At 50.2% G+C, this 16661-nt stretch overlaps 1 protein-coding gene across 4 annotated transcripts in view; it reads right to left on the reverse strand.

Moving 5' to 3' along the window:
- The window catches only part of ARHGEF3 (Rho guanine nucleotide exchange factor 3), an 898185-nt gene that overhangs the window by 52299 nt on the left and 829225 nt on the right, over window positions 1–16661 (reverse strand). For all 4 annotated transcript variants that reach the window (XM_085624661.1, XM_085624662.1, XM_085624663.1 and 1 more), the window contains one exon: window positions 2661–2918. In XM_085624661.1, the coding sequence (XP_085480787.1) occupies window positions 2661–2918 (258 nt within the window). The remainder of the gene's footprint in view (window positions 1–2660; window positions 2919–16661) is intronic.

A 16661-nucleotide genomic window follows, 5' to 3' on the forward strand; every position in this document is an offset into this window, starting at 1 on the left:
CTGTGCAATCATTGAAAATGGCATCTTGCACAGTGCGAGCTGTAGTTTTCTGCTGCTCGAGTAGATTTTTCCTCGAGCGGCAGCTTTCTCAACGCGAACTGGTAGTTTCTCATCGTGAGCGGTCGCGAGCATACGCGACCACTCGCAATGAGAAACCTGACCTCCTCGCGTTGGGAATCTCGCCGGGTGGTTTATTTTCCATGCTCGTGATCGCCAACTTGATGTTGCTAATCGCGAACAATGAAAAAGTCTCGCCGGGATGTCATCGTGCTTGCTCGCGGTCGCCAACTTGACGTTGAGGACCGCGAGCAAGCAAAAAATGACCGCAGCACTACGCAACACTACGCTACGCGTGTTCGAACTGTGCTACATGCAGTTCGCGTAGTGCGAAGTAGCGCGAACTTCGCAAACTACGCGAGCGTAGCGTAGTGCTTTGCCCAGGCTTACCCTTCGCCCCACGGCTCCCACTGAGACATTCCAGAGATTCATGACTGCAACATGGGCTACCTGGCATCTACAAATAATTGATTGTAGCAATACAGAAGAGGTAAATACTATGGGAAATAACCAACATGCCTCATTTCAATATGGAGACTGAAGAGCAGTGTTACAGGCAGTCACTGTAAAAGTACTGTGCTTCGCTGAAGTACATGTGGTTTGTAAGGCTGACGAATCAAGGATGAGGGATTTAGATTAAATATGACCGCCAACAACTTTTTAAATGGAAAAAAAAACCCATCTACTTCAGCTATTCATAGTGCCTCTATTTCCAAGTGGAAAATCAGCCAATTATTTTTTAATTACCCGCAGTTCTCCAGTAGAAATGTCCAACATGTGTACAAAAATGCAGCTTGCTCTGCACTATTAATAAAACAGGCAAAAGACATTCCAAGGCCAGTCAGTGTTCTAGAAAACTCTGTCCAAGCCTGGTTCATGCTCCATATTCACTTATTGAATTGTTTTGTAAAGCGGTAGCTTGCAATGCGAGTCTTGATTCACACCCAATAAGGACCTGTATCTACTATGGATCAGGATCGCACGGATGTCCAGATCCAAGAATCCCAATGTTTGTGGGACTTGGAACTAGCACATTACATCACCCCCCATGACCTTGATCATAAAGGGTGGGTTCAAAATGGGTCTAGATTTTTCAGGTTCTAGTGGGGAGGCCGCAGGTTTCTTCAGACTGGCACAATGATTACTCTATAATAGTACACTGTGGTTTTCATTTCACCCAAGTCACTTTAGTAACAGAAGTGCCTTCACATAAAGTCCGCTGCCGAGGATAAACCATGGAGCATTTTTGATGATAGTTAGTGCTTTTTTTTCCAGATTGAAGTGAGCACAGCAGCTTCTTCAACAATAACGGTTTTTGAAATCTGTGACAAAAAAAACCAAGCAAAGACGATGCCAAAAGGCGGGCAGCCAATGCCAACCCTACTGGCTTCGTCAATGCTTGATGCCATCAGTATATAAAACATGATGCTGTGATGGGTTAATAATTAGCGATGGGCAGTAGGCATAAACAACCATGTATTAAAACTAACTATATCTAATGACATCATTTTAAAACAATTCTACACAGGATGCAAGCCAGCCAGGCACCAGGGGTGCAAGCAGCGACATGTGATTAGAAAGTACTACTGATAGCTACTCTTAAATGAGGTTAGCAAAGTACTTTTGTAGCGGTCATTAATATTTCCCAGAAGCCCACAAGCATGTCCTTTTGTCGCAGCGCGAGACATGTCAGTGCAGCAAACAGCCCAAGGGATGTTTTGTGTGAGCGACCCTGCAACTGTCTCAATAGCCCTGGGTTTAAGCAGATAACCGGCTGCTGTGGAGATAGCGTGTTGTGATGCCCCAGGGCTCTGACCCTGGTTTATAAAGGGTAAACAGGGCGTGGACAGGCTTTTTGAGGGGGATGCACTGATATTGAAACCATTTTGGTTCATCACTCCTGGCTTGATGATAAAATGAGAGCGTCCACTGAATGAAATAAAAATATCACCAGTCAATAATAGATGGCTATTGAAGTATTGGCGCTTGAGCTAAACAAAAATGTTTTGTGAATAATGTCCTTGCTTTCCGTATGGGCCCGTAGCATCTTTGCCACGCCACAAAGAGGGTGAAGCACAAAACAGACAGCAGACGGAAACACTAAGAAGCAAAATAGAGAAATAATAACAGGAAACAAGCTTTCTGAAGTTATGTACCGAGGCTAAGGCCACATCCATTATTCTGTATTTTAGGTAGGAGGGGAGAAGGCACCTTTTCAAGGAGTGCTTTTTCCACCTTCGATAAATACCAATTCTTTCGGGCTCTTTGGCCACCCTAAAAAGCAAAGCCTTCCTCTGTACCTTATACAAAACTTAATTGTCCCTTCAAATTTTTCTTATGTAAAGTACTCTGAGGATCCGGCCACATATTAGGCACCCTCTGCTACTTCTCCATTTTTGGAAGGACGTGAAAAGGCCCCTCTTCAAGGAACCCCTGATACCCCTTTGATGAAAGAATATCAAGCTCCTTTACGCTTCTACGCCAACCGTAGGCAAGATATACAATCCTCATTTGTCATTTCCTTTCCGCTATGCACAGCGCTCTGTTGCTTCAAAGTTATCTTTTAGAAGTTGTGACACAAGGATCCACATACAACAACTCACCGCTTCCTCGAGGTGCTGCTGGTCAGGATGGTCGTTCGCCGTGTGTCTCAGGATCTCTCTCAGCAGAAGCGGGTATTTCACCAGCCGGCTTCGTGGGATATCCAGAAAATTCCACAGGTCCAACTTGCGGCTAAACGGAGATTCCAAGCAGCGCTGTAGGAAGTCTTGTACCCGGTGATCCTGCTTCTTGTGGTCCAGCAAGGCCTTGGCTGCCACCTGATTACTGCAGTAGGTGTTGTAGGAGTTCAGACAAGGCAACTAGTAGAAATAAGAAGATGCAAGTTGTCCAAATGTCAACCAATCCACACCCACTCACACTCTTTATACTGCTTCACACCTGCAGCGTTACATCTCATGCTATCAATCTTTAGCTGGGGTATTCTATAAATAAATGTATCAGATGGTCTTATTTTGGACAAAGCAGAACCAGGCAAGCTAGATGGGTTGAACACAATCTGAGCAACTGTGATAAAGAACCCAGAACCCCTGTGCCATAAACAACGCGTACAACCATCACTCAACCAGGCTCCATTTACAGCTCGGTGTAGCATGACATAAAGCTACCGAGGCTTTAGTGAACATTTATTGACGCTTTTCGTGCGTCTTCTTTTCTCTTTGTAGATGGCCAAGGCATTCACAAACGGCCCTTTTCCCACAGTCTTCAAACACCTCGAGTCAGAGGCAACGTTAATTAGAAGCAGGTTTACCCTCCACAGACGTTGGTCTTTCAATCTGTGCTTTTGTTTGAAGACCGAGAAAGCGGAGGAACCAGTTTTTGCCCAAGTCCTGATCTCCCCAAGCCCCGGGGCTACCCTCCTGATGTTTCCAAGAGGCATGCCTTTTAATGTCCTGCTGGCTGCCAGGTAGAAAACATTATTTTGCAAAAGCAAATAGAATGTTCTGCAGTTTTCCATTTCTTTAAAATCAACCTATCTACTAAGTGATTGAAAGGATGCTTTCTATCAGCCCCCCCGATCCTCATTAACTGAGGCAGGCGGAATTAAAGGTTCATCGCAGTTCATGTTTGGGTCTAAATAGGGCAATGATTGTGGGGCACAACATTAAAACAGCAGGGCAAACAAAACACAGTTTTAAGTATTAAAGGCGCGATACCGAAATACACCAGTGACATGCATCTTGTTATTTCTTTTTAAAGAACAATAATTTTGCTGTTAAAAAGAAATAAGATTATGAATGTAGGTTGGTTTTTTCAATGCACACAGTGTTAACTGAATCCTCTGTGTGATATTGAGTGAAAGCCTTGGGGTGGGCGGTGGAGGGAGAGAGAGAAGTAATCTGAGTGAGGGATAACAGAGAAATAAAGAGGTTGAGACAGAGAGACCACGAGAGGCAAGAGATTGAGCAAGAACCAAAAGAACAGAAACGAGACAGATCGATAGGAGGAGATTGAAAGGGGCCCAGAGAGAGAGAGAGAGAGAGAGAGAGAGAGAGAGAGAGAGAGAGAAGAGAGAAGAGAAGATGGAGAATGAGGAGATCAGGGTTACACAGAGAAAGGCACAGACAGCAAGAGAAAAGAAAAGAAAACTAGGCAAAGAGGGAGAGTGGCAGAGAAAAGAAATAGGCTTGTGGTGACTGAGAGAAGTTGCACTGATAGTAAGAGAAAAAAGAGAGAGACAGAGAGCGAGATAGAGAGACAGAGCGAGAGATCAGGATTAGTGTGGCACTGAGAAGGCCTGGACAATAGGAGGATCCCAACATAACTGTGAATTTACATTGTTACAGATTTACATATATCTAAAATTAACGAATTAAACCAAAACTGCCAGAACGAATGCTGCCTCATATTGACCACATGCACTTAGAGAAATAAATGTGTACTTTTTCAACAAAAAAATAACCAAAATGAGTTTAAAATGTCGATGTTTCCAGTTAAACAATTCAGGCATAAAGTAAAAAGTGTGTATGACAGAAAACAGACAACAGTAAAGAACTAACAGGGGGAATGGCTTATGGAGCTGTCAGTATGCAAAGGCTCATCATTACTGGAGGATAAAGTCGGAGAGCGGTACGCCACCCAAAAGAAAGATCCCCTTTCCTGGGAGTCCAGACCCATAATGGGTCGGAGAACCAAGACTGAAGGACTGGCAGCTTCCATTACGTTCCCTAGAAGACAGCAGCGGAAGTAGTGGTAAGGAGGGAACCTCTCTTACCCGCAGATACATTTCTGTTGTTTGGGTGGAAACGGAGGTCGAGTGTTGCTAAGAAAACTCCTGCTACTTATCCAGTAGGATAGGGCAGTTCACACTGCGGCACAGGACTATGTTGGTCCCACTTCTCCACACGGCCAACATGAAGTTCAACTCATACCTCTAGGCGAAGGTGGCGTGTTGGCTGCTACTAAGGGCTCAGCATCCTCTTCCTGTCGTTGGAAATATCCAGTTTTTTGTGGGTGTTCCCTCCAATGAGGTTTAGACCCTTAATGCACCCGTTAAACTTGAATTGAAAACAAAGTAAGTGTGTCTTCCCTTTCAATAATAAATCACGATAGCATCCATTTTTGTTTGACATTCACTTTTTATTTGCAGGTGAGTAATTCCATATTCAGAAGTAGAGTATACCATTTAGTGTGTGGTATAGAGTTTAAAAACAGCCAACACGTGTTTCGCCCCCTCAGGCTCATATGCCTGGGGCTTTTTCAAGGCTGTAAGGGTTGAAAAAATAAAAAGACAATAAGGTAGTTTAAATTTAGAACCACTATTCCAAAGTGACCATGTCAAATAAAAATGGATGCTATCGCGATGTATTATTCAAAGGGAAGACACTCCTACTTCGTGGCGTGCCGTACAATGGCAAGGTAGGAAAACATCTTCCTATTGCCATTGCAAATGTACATCTTCCTCTTCACCACTGAGACTGGGGCAGGTTTACACACAATGTTAACTGCTAGAAAAAGAGTCTTCTAAATAGTGTTGTGTAAAGGCTATCTGCTTCGCATCAGGGCCATCCGACTCTCACCTGTGAGTAATCACTACTGTTGAGGGCCTTGTCCCTGGGTCAACAATGCTTATCATAAACAATGTGATTGATTTGACAGATGGAAAGTTTTCCTGAAATTCATTAGTTGGCATTTTAAAATGTATCCACCATAGGCAGACACCAGGTGGGACCAAGTGTTGGGAGCTAGCCAGCCCACCTGACAGTTCTGCAGTGCCAGTTCTGCAGTCCAAACCATCCTGCCCAAACACAGTAAACAGCCATTAATTATAAATGAGTTGCCAACTGTCCTTGCCAGTTGATGCCTGCAGATTAATAAATAAATAACAGGGGTTCCTTCAGCGCATTATATATGATTTCATTATGTGTAGATTAATCAATAGTTACCAGCAGGAAAACAGATGTCATAAGTGTAACAGGAAAAAGTACATTGGAAACAAAAAACGTACAATAACAGTAATGTTAAATACCTCATTCTCTGTGTATATGTGTTCAATGCAAATTGATAGTTTCATAGAAATGTACATCAACAGATCAATTACTCTATACATTGTTCTATGCAGTTTGTTCCCAGTGAATTTATGACATCTATTGTCCAGTAGGTACTCGCTGATGTATATGGACTCAGGTAGGGTGTCGTCTGAGGCGCCGCTACGCTGCATATGAGCATGACATTTTTTTAAATACTTTCTTGTGCAGAGGCTGAATTCTATGTTTGGGGGGACCTGGGGCCTTAATGTCATTTAAAAAAAAAACTTTTGGTGAAGCGTGGAGCATGTGTTCAAGCGCACACTTCACTATTCCTTTTGGTGGCCATCTTGGTGGTGCCGCGCGCTTGCTTGAGTTGGCGGTGCAGCTTTTCTTACAAATTGCCCTTCATAGACGTTGGTGGCTTGGATGCAGCTGACTCAGGTAGGGTGTTGTCCGAGGCACAGATCTGCATGTGAGCGCAGCATTTTTGAAAATACCCTCTTGTGCTGAGGTTAAATTCTATGTTCAGGGAGGGACCGGGGGCCTTTTAATAAAAATAAATTTAAAAAAAAACATTTTGTGAAGCACAGAGAGTTTGTTCAAGCGCCTGCTTCACTATATCTTTTGGCGGTCATCTTGATGGTGCCGTGTGCGAGTTAGCAGTGCAGCTTTTTGATCTTTGGCCTTTCGTAGAGAGGGTGAGGATGCGCCGCTGGCGTGCCGAAGGTGTGCCTAAGGCAAGCCCATCTGTGACCGTTTGTGTCCGGATAGGGCCAGAGGCCAGGAACCCTGCATCTCGCTGGCAAGAAAGGCTTGTGTTCTCCCCCAAACAACTCCTAGCACTTCGATTGACCTGTGGGACAACCTGTATGGTTTCTCTGGCCTCGTAGGGATACCCACTTAGCTGTACTAACTGTAATTTTTCTGCCAATCCCCAGGGCAATGGGAGCATGGTCTGCCCGGGAAGCGCCACTTGTTTTTATAACTTGCTTATTAACAAATTAAGCACAACAAAGAGTACACCAACTGCACATATTTAATTTTTTGTGGGAAAACGATACAGACGCCATGGTTTTAACTGAAACATGGCTTCACAAGGCATCCTACCAGATGTTATCGCTGCACTTCCACCCAACTATGCCATTACCAAAAGGGATCGGCAAGGTAGGGCAGGGCAGGAGGCATGATCACCATCATTTTTAAGAATAAATATCTGTGTAAAACGCAGAAGCTATCTATCCCAGAGAGCGAAGCATTGTTCTTTTCTTTAGACCTGACCCATAAACTTACTGTATCCGGGGCGTTAATTTATCGGCTGTTGGGATACACGGGAAACTGGTGATCGCTGGTTCCGAACCTATTTGCCCCCTATATTTTGAAATGTGCAAACTTTACTTTTATAGGGGACTTAAACATTCATCTTGGATCTCCTTTCAGTATCTGGCGATGAACTTTTAAGAATATCTAAGTGTGCTCAATCTAGATCTTGTTAATTCTGCGCCTCTGAGGATCAGAAGGCTGTGTATAAAGTAGACATAAAAAAATACCATGGGCTTTGCAAGGCCGCTTGAGCGGCGTTCTACTCGCTAATCGCTAATGCCCAAAACATTGTTCAACGTGGTTTAGGAACTTTTGCAACCTAAAAAAGTATCTCCTGTACCCTCGCTGTCTAAAAAGCTTCACAAAGAATTGGCCAACTTCTTTGTTCAGAAGGTGGACGATATTCAGACTCTTCTCGCAAAGGCTCTGCTAGCTGATGTTCAGGCTTTTGGCACCATCCCAGTATTGGTATTGGGGAAGGTAGCCCAGGAAGGGAGGAAAACCTGCCACATGTGTTCCTGGATGCTCAGAAAATGGAGCAGATGTCCTTGCTGGATACTTTTCAATTCCTGACCATACTGAGGTCAAATAAATCAAGCTCTCCACTCGACCTGCTCCATCCATCTAAATGCAGCCTTTAAGACCCGGAGATACTTCAAAAAGTAGTTGAAGTACTGAGAGAGGGTCGTATTCCAGAAGCCTGGAAACATGGTATGGTTCTACCGCTTTAAAAAAAGCCAAGCCTTGACCCCACTAATTGGTCAAGTTTTAGAACAATTTCAATGCTGCCCATCCTAGCAAAGATTCTGGAGAGGCATGCTAATTCACAGCTTACTATCTTTGTGGAAGATCACAATGGTCTGCACCCATCACAGTCAGGTTTCTGGGTGGGCCACAGTACCAAATCCACTCTCCCATGGGTCACAGAACATTTTAGACGGCTCCTGGATGAGGGTGACACAGGTGCACGGATTTTATTAGACCTCAGTGTGGCTTTCAAAACTGTGCCCTATTCCATCCTCCTGGAAAGGCTAACATCATTGGCTCTGCATGGGGGGCGTGGCTTGGGCGCCGATGGTGATGGTCGCCTGAGAGCTCGGCTCCGGGACTGAGCCTGTGATTATCCTGTAATTCGGCGGCTGCGGGGCACCCCAGCCCCCGCATTTTGCGGACCGGCCCGACGGAAACCTGCCGGGGCCCCTGGCGTGATCGGCACGAGCGGTGACCCGGCGAAAATCGCAGTCCGGGGTACCACGCAGTGCGACCCAACATGGCGCCCGGACTTCTTTGTCCCCCTGGCCAGATCCATTAGATTGGAGGAACGTCGTTGGCGGCGGTGCATCCCCTGCTCTGCCGGCTCCCGGTGGGGGTCGGAGCTGGACATCGGTCAGAGCGGTCTCTTTTAACGGGGATTGCACGCGGATGAACGGAGGCCCACACCCTAGCGGATCCCACGCGGGGACGGCAGGAGGCCCCGTCGGTGGCCCCACTCCCTACACCGCACTTGGCCACTTTCTCCTGGCCGACCCACTTCCATGGGAGGCGCAACCTTTTGGGGCCGCGAATCGTCCGGTGGAGCTGGTGACATCCACTCCGGGACTCTGTCGGCCGTGCGGGCCTGCCCGACCTGGCGACGGCTGTCTCCGCCTCCTCCTCGGTGCCCCCGGACGCCGTGTTGGTGGCGTGAGCCAAGGTTGAGACGATCCAACGGGCCCTGGAGACGGGGATCTCCGGCATTCGACCTGAGGCCTAGCACCCGGGGGAGTCATAGCCGGGGCCTGAACTCGGAGGCGTCCGCTCCGAGACCTGCAAGGAGAGCGGCCGGCGACATGGGGAAACCTAGAGGAGCCAAGGGGACTGCCCCAGCTGTCTCGGACTCGGAGACCCAGGACAAGGAGGAACGCGGGGGCCCCGAGGATGCCGGCGGTGCACCACTGCAGCAGCAATTTGACCGAGTCCTAGAGGCAATAGCGACCACGCGCTCGGCCCTCCAGCAGGACATTGCCCAGGTAGCGACGAGCCTGGGTCTCCTTAGAGCGGACCACAGCAAACTTTCGGACCGGGTCAAGGAAGTGGAGGGCTCGGTGAAAACCTTGGAGCCGGCACAGCGGACCTTGGCCGCGGATATGAAGGATGCCTTATCCCGGATTACGGTCCTGGAGCAGAGGGCGGAGGACGCGGAAGGCCGTAACAGGAGGAACAACATCCGCGTGGTGGGCCTGCCAGAAAAGATTGAGGATGGCGACATGGTGGCATATCTGGAGGCCTGGCTCCGAGACACGGTGGCCCCGGAGGGTCTATCCTCCTTCTACACCCTGGAGCGGGCCCATCGGGTCCCGGCGAGGCCACCGCAGCAGGGACGTGCCCCACGACCGGTGGTGGCGCGATTATTGCACTTCAGGGACAGAGACTTCATCCTCAATGTCGCCAGACATAATGGGCCATTTAAAGTGGCGAACAGCCAGGTGAACATCTTCCCGGATTACACCTATGAAACTCAACGCAGACGGTTTTCCTTCCTGGCGGTCAAGCGCGAGCTCCGGAGCGAGGGTATCCAATACTCGCTCTTCTATCCTGCGAGGCTCCGCATAATTGTCGATGACAAAACTCGGTTCTTCGATACCCCAGAGGACGTTTGTCACTGGCTCGAACTATATAGAGCGGGGAAAGGTGGATCCGGCTCTTCGCCTCGACAGGTGGCGGAACCGGAGCAGAGACGGAGATCCAGGAGGATTCGGGGTCGCCGTGGCCGCTCGGGGGGTCCCTCAACTGTAGAGACATCGACGGAGCGGAAGGGAGTACTAGAGGTGTTATCAGTGCTGTCTGGTTCACGGGACGCTGCCATTGCGGAGGAAGCGGTCCCTGAGGACGAGGAGGGTCCAACGGACTCCGAGGAATCCGTGCCTGACAGTGACCATACGCCGGTGATCATACCGCAATCGGCGGAGGACCTTCTGGATGGACAGGGGTAACGGGGTGAGCTTCTTCACTTTGGGTGGGGGCCCGGCGAGGGGGTGGTGGGTGTCGATCAGAGATGCTGACTACCGGGGTAGGGAGGGTGGGGTGCCCTGGATTTGCCCCGAGGGGGTTTATTTGTGACACTGTTTTGGGCTTCGGTTAGTCCTGGTGGCCTGAGCGTCGAGGGCCCACTGCCTCCGCCCGGCCTGCACCTGGCCCTTAAGGCCTTCCTGCGGTGGCGACTGCAGGATTAGTAGGGTATAGTTGGAGAATATGGTTTGGATGGGAACTAGATGGTGCTATTTGGGTCCTGTTCTGGGGAGGGTGGATGGGGAGTTGATTCATATTTGGGTTGTTAAGTTATGGTTGGGGAAAATGGCCGCCATCAGTGCTGTGAGGATCGATGTCCTATTATTGTTGGGACCCGGATGGGGAGACTTTGCGAGAACAATATGGGACAATGGCTGAGGTAGCTAATCTGAAATGTGTTACTTGGAACGTACGGGGGCTTCACACTATGTCCAGGCGCCACAAGGTCCACGCTTACTTAGTGCGTAGGGGAATACAAATGGCGCTGCTGCAGGAGACTCATCTGAACAAGGCGGAAGGGGCGGCCTTACAGCGTAGGTGGAGGGGGCAGGTCTTTTGCACTTCGTACTCTGCGTATGCCAGAGGGGCGCTGATCTGGGTTAGGGCTGGGGTTCCCTTCCAGGTCACGAACACAGTGATAGATCCAGAGGGGCGTTATGTGGCTATTTCGGGGACTTTGGGAGGGAGAGACCTAAACGTTTGCTGTGTGTATGCTCCTAATGTAGACCAGACTGCCTTCCTTTCCAGGTTATCGGGCTCGTTGGCCCATTGCCTCTCCGGACCCCTCCTGCTCGGTGGAGATTTCAACTCAGTAGTGGATGTAGATATTGACCGCTCGCATCCACCCCTCCCCGATTCTCCGGTTCGTCGCTTGGCTAGGGATCGTCGGGACTGGCAGACTCACTGGGGTCTAACGGATATTTGGAGGGCGCAACACCCCACAACCAGGGATTACTCCTACTTCTCGAGCCTCCATGAATTGCACGTTCGACTGGACGGATTTCTTGGCTCGCCCGAACTGGTTTCAGCAGCGGTCCGGTCTGAATATTTGACCAGGACCATTTCTGACCATAACCCCCTCCTGTTGGACCTTGGCTGGTTTCCCGGGGTGCCGGCGGTGCCCACCTGGAAATTACGGCCCGAGATCCTTGAGGACAGTGTCTTCAAGGCGGACCTAGGTGATACGATTTCAGAGTACTTTGCGTCCAACCGTGGCACCGCGAGCTCGAGAGCGCTAGAGTGGGACGCTTTTAAGGTGGTGGTGAGGGGGTACTGCATTTCTAAACAGGTCGGCGTGAGGCGAAGTATCCTCGCCGACCTAGAGGCAGTGGATCGAAAACTCCGCGAGTTGGAGTTACGCCGCCCCGGGCGCCCCGAATTGCAGGCGCGCACGGCGGAGGCGAAGGAGGCGGTGGCGGCGGAGGTCGAACGGCTCCGCTGTTTTGACTATAAGGCCTATACGGTTCGGTCCATCGCAGAGGGGGATAGGTCGAGCGCGCTGTTGGCATGGCTGGCCAACCCTACGCGGCAGTCCTCACTGACGACGTCCATGCGCAGGGCAGACGGAACCCAGGTGTACACCCAGCCTGCGATTCTGAGCTGCTACCGGCAATATTACGAGCGCTTATACCGCAGTCGCTCGGTCCGAGACCCTGACCTGCTCGATAACTATTTGCGGCCTTTAGAGATCCGAACAATGGAGCGGGACGTGGCGAAAGCCTTGGGGTCCGACATAGAATTGGGAGAGATCCGTAGCGCCATCAAAAAGATGGCGAGAAATAAGACCCCGGGCCTGGACGGTCTTCCTGTGGAGTTCTATGCGGCCTATGCCGATCTCCTAGCCCCTAGATTGTTGGTAGTATACAGGGAGGCGAAGAGGCTTGGGCGTCTCCCAGGCTCGATGTGTGAGGCATTGGTGGTCCCGCTCCTCAAGCCTGGAAGGGATTCCTCCGATCCGGGGTCGTACCGTCCCTTATCGATGCTGACGGTGGATTATAAAATACTGAGCAGCATCCTGGCCTCGAGGCTGCTCGGCCACATGAGCTCCTTGGTACATGAGGACCAGGCTGGCTTTATCCCCAGGCGTAACACGACCATGAATATTCGCCGGTTGTTCCGCTTGCTAGGGGAACCGCTTGTGGACGCCCCGTGCCCGGTTGTCCTCTCAGTGGATTTAGAGAAGGCTTTTGATAGCCTGGAATGGGACTACCTTTGTACTGTGTTGCGGAGGTTCGGCCTCGGGGAGGGCTTCATCAGGTGGACCAGGGTTCTGTACGCCTCGGCGTCAGCCAGGGTTCGGGCGGGACCGCTGATTTCCTCACAATATCCGGTGGAACGAGGCACGAGGCAGGGATGCTCGTTATCCCCACTGCTCTTTGCGCTGGCGGTGGAACCTCTTGCGCTGCATCTCCGGTCGGGAGCCCATTACACGGGCCTGTGGACTCCTTCGGGCCCGCATTACATCTCACTGTATGCAGACGACCTGTTGCTCTTCCTAGAAGACCCGCTAGATGCCCTACATGGGGCTGCGACGGCGCTCACGGAGTTTGGGGAGGTCTCGGGCCTCCGAGTGAATTGGACTAAGACCTGTCTTTTCCCGGTCCGCAGGGGCACCCCTACCCCTACTCTGAGTAGGGAGATTAGATGGGAACCCGACTGCTTTAAGTATCTAGGGGTGTATGTCTATCATGAACCTTCTGGCCTCCTGGATGGGAACATTGCCCGGGGCATTCGAGCACTTCGAGGCAGTATGGGCTTTTGGGCCACGCTACCGCTCTCGGTGGCTGGGAGGATTGCTTTGCTTAAAATGGTGGCGCTCCCCCGGTTGCTATATTATTTCCGGACACTACCGATCTGGGTCCCACCGACCACGTTTCGACTTTTACGATCCATGATTGTCGGATTCCTTTGGGGTTCGGGCCGCCGGCGGGTGGCCCTCAAGACCCTACTGAGGCCGAAGGAGGAGGGTGGGCTTGCGGTGCCGGACTTCGAAAAGTATTATTTAGCGGCGCAGCTCCAGGCCCTCACCCAGGAGATCGCCCGGGAGTTCCGGGGCCCCGAAGAAAAGAGGGGAACGGGCATGGCCAGGCATGTTCTCTCCTTCATAGCGATGAGACAACGGTTGGCCTTGCAGGACTTGTCAATGGAGGAGCGGACTATCCGCCTGTGCTGGAACCGAGCTCACGCCCGGGACCACCTGCGAACACCGTACGCGCCCGAAATACCGCTGGGGATGCTAACGGCTCTGCCCCATGGGGGTGATTGGTCGCGGCTGGCGACCTGGGAGGACGCCGGTTTGCAGCTAATCGGGGATCTATACGAGGACGGGTCGCTTTTGCCCTTCCAGGAGCTCATCGAGCGCTTCGGGATTCCCCGCGGCGACTTTTTGCTGCACTCGGCCCTTGTTCGAGCGATCCAGGCGCACTGGAGACGCGGGCAGGAGGAACCCCCTTTATCCCCAGTATGCCAATACGTGATGATGTCTGCGGGCACGGTGAAGGCGGTCACTTGCCTTTACGGCAGACTGATCAATGAGGGGATGGCTCCCCTCACCACTTTGAGAAACCGCTGGGAGGAGGACATTGGCAGGGAGATCCCGGAGACGACCTGGGCCCAGCTAGTGCGGAGGGCCTGGAAGGGCACACGCCACGCCCGCTTTCAATTGGTCCACTACTACGTGCTCCATAGAGCCTATTTGACCCCGGTGAAAATCAGGCGATATTTTGGTACGACTTCGGCGGAATGCCCCAGGTGCCCGGCCCAGGAGGCGGACCTCCTCCATATGCTGTGGGCCTGCCCGGGATTGTCATCCTATTGGGAGGAAGTGGGGAAGACCCTGGACGAGACGACGGGGAGATCTTTATCGCTTGACGCGGCGGTGGGTCTCCTGCACTGGTTCCCTCATACCCCCAAAAATAAAATTTCTAGCAAGTTCATTGATCTGGGGCTACTCCTTGCTAAACGGGAGGTGACCAGGAACTGGAAGGCACGAGCTGGTCCGACGGGAAGCCGGTGGCGCAGCGAATTTTTGAAGTGGGCGGCGGGGGAGAGTACGCTCAGATACCAGCTAGCTTGGAGGCAGCGTAATGAGAAGGCACAGGAGGCAGCGCTGGAATGGGAGATGTTGATGCAGGCCCTTAGGGATTATGGCGCCCCCAGCGACTCTGAGCTTGAGGAAGAGGCTCGCCCTGAGTCCCGATAGACGATTGCACTTTTCAGATCTATTGCTTTCCCCGTGGGTCCTTTTGGAGATCCTGTGGCGGTTGGTGCCGCGCGCTGATGGCGGGGGGAGGGGGAGGGTTTACCTGGGTTTGGGGTGTTTTAAGAGTGGGGTGTTATTTTGGGTTTATGGGTTTGTTTGGAAAAGCAGATGACGGACAGCGGGTTCTCCGGGCCAGCTTCGACATCCTCCTGAGCCCCCATTGAATTTCGCCGCCCGACCCTAGGGTTGTGGGCTGAATGGCTGTGTAAGTAACTTACGGTGGGGGAACGGAGGGTTGCGTCTCATTGATCGGGCGGGATATATAATGTTGGCCGGTTATGTAACGATTTACGGATTCCTGCAATAAAAATATTTAAAAAAAAAAAAAAATCATTGGCTCTGCATTGTACTGCACTAGCCTAGATGTCCTCGTTTATTCAAGACCGCTTATTTCAGGTCATCTTAGGCAGTGCTAGATCAGATTCGCGTGCACTTGCTTGTGCCGTTCCCCAGGCCTCGGCGTTAAGTCCGATGCTCTTTAACATTATTATATGCCCCTCGTGGAGGTGGATGAGAGCTGTGGCATAGTTTTGTTCTCGTATGCAAAAGACACATAGATCATCTTTGCTTTGTTGTCTGCACAAGGTAACGGCACCGGAATCCTGAATCTATGCCTATGCAGGATTTCCACATGGATGGGCGTAAACTCACTCAAGATCAATGGTGAGAAGTCTGAGGTTATGGTCGTGGGGAAAATACTCAATTATGGGGCCCTTAGAATTGGCCGGAGGCACTGGGTAGACTCCCAGACCTGTCATCCAAGGTAAAGAACCTCAGCTTTTGGTTGGATGAGAAGCTTACTAAGAAGCCGCAGGTAGCCAAGGTAGCCTCTACCTGTTTCGTAGTTCTGAGGTGGGTAAAAAAGATCATATGCACGGTTTTCTGGACACTTTCTGCCCAGAAAACCATGATTCAAGCATTAATCCTGTCCAGATAGGGGCCGAGAAGGCAGTCATCTGGCGATAATAAGTAGTTCAAAATGCCGCAGCCAGGCTGCTTTTTCACCTTCCTAAGTATGCAACGGCGTCGCATCTTCTTTGCAAGCTTCACTGGCTGAATGTAGACAGACGTAAACAGTTTGTAGCCTTGTGCTATATGCACAAGGCTTGACCAGGCACTGTGCTCATATTACATTCAAAATCTTGTGGCGCCTTAGCAGTCCTTATGCATGCTTCGGTCATCTAATCAGTCCCTGTGTAAAGTGACGGGAATTCGTCTGCATGCATGGGGGGAGGGGGGGGGGAGGGCAATCATTTATGTACTTTGGCCTAAAGCTGTGGAACGACCTTACGGAATCTCTGCAAAGCTGTTCTTCTCTCACGGTGTTTCGCATAGTATTGAAGACTTGGTTGTTTAAAACTAGGGGCTGCACTCACTCTACCTGGGTCTCGCGCCGGGAAACCCCAAGGAGTAGCCATGCACTTTATAACACGCAATAATAATAATATCATGGATAATGTCATATAAACATTTAAAAGGTTGTTGCTTAGCTTATATATTGCCATAGGATCCATGGGAAACAAGACTGCCCCTTGTTATTTATTGATTGCAGAGTAATAAGAGAAGTAATTATTAGTTGAATGTTGAAATCAGCTTTCCATATTCCCTAGTAAAATCAATTTCAGACAAGCATTGGCAATGCCAATAGGTCTAGCTTATAAATGCACTGTCAAGCTAGGCCTAAATCTCCATGTATGTTAATGACTGCCCTACTCCCATTTGTGCTACTGCCAGAGCAAAACACCGTAAATTATCGAGTGATCCAAAACACATTAACGGCATTACAATGCAATGTGTGTACCCCTGAACACTGAAACTCAGACAGCTAGATAAATAAACAAAATGATCATTTGTGGAGGGCAAACACTTTTTTTGTGGAACCACACACTGACTGCCCAATCAAAACATGTACTTGAGGCTCCCAACATGGGGGAGGAGCCAAAGCC

This window comes from Triturus cristatus, chromosome 9, assembly GCF_964204655.1.
Source record: "Triturus cristatus chromosome 9, aTriCri1.1, whole genome shotgun sequence".
Taxonomy (NCBI): domain Eukaryota; kingdom Metazoa; phylum Chordata; class Amphibia; order Caudata; family Salamandridae; genus Triturus; species Triturus cristatus.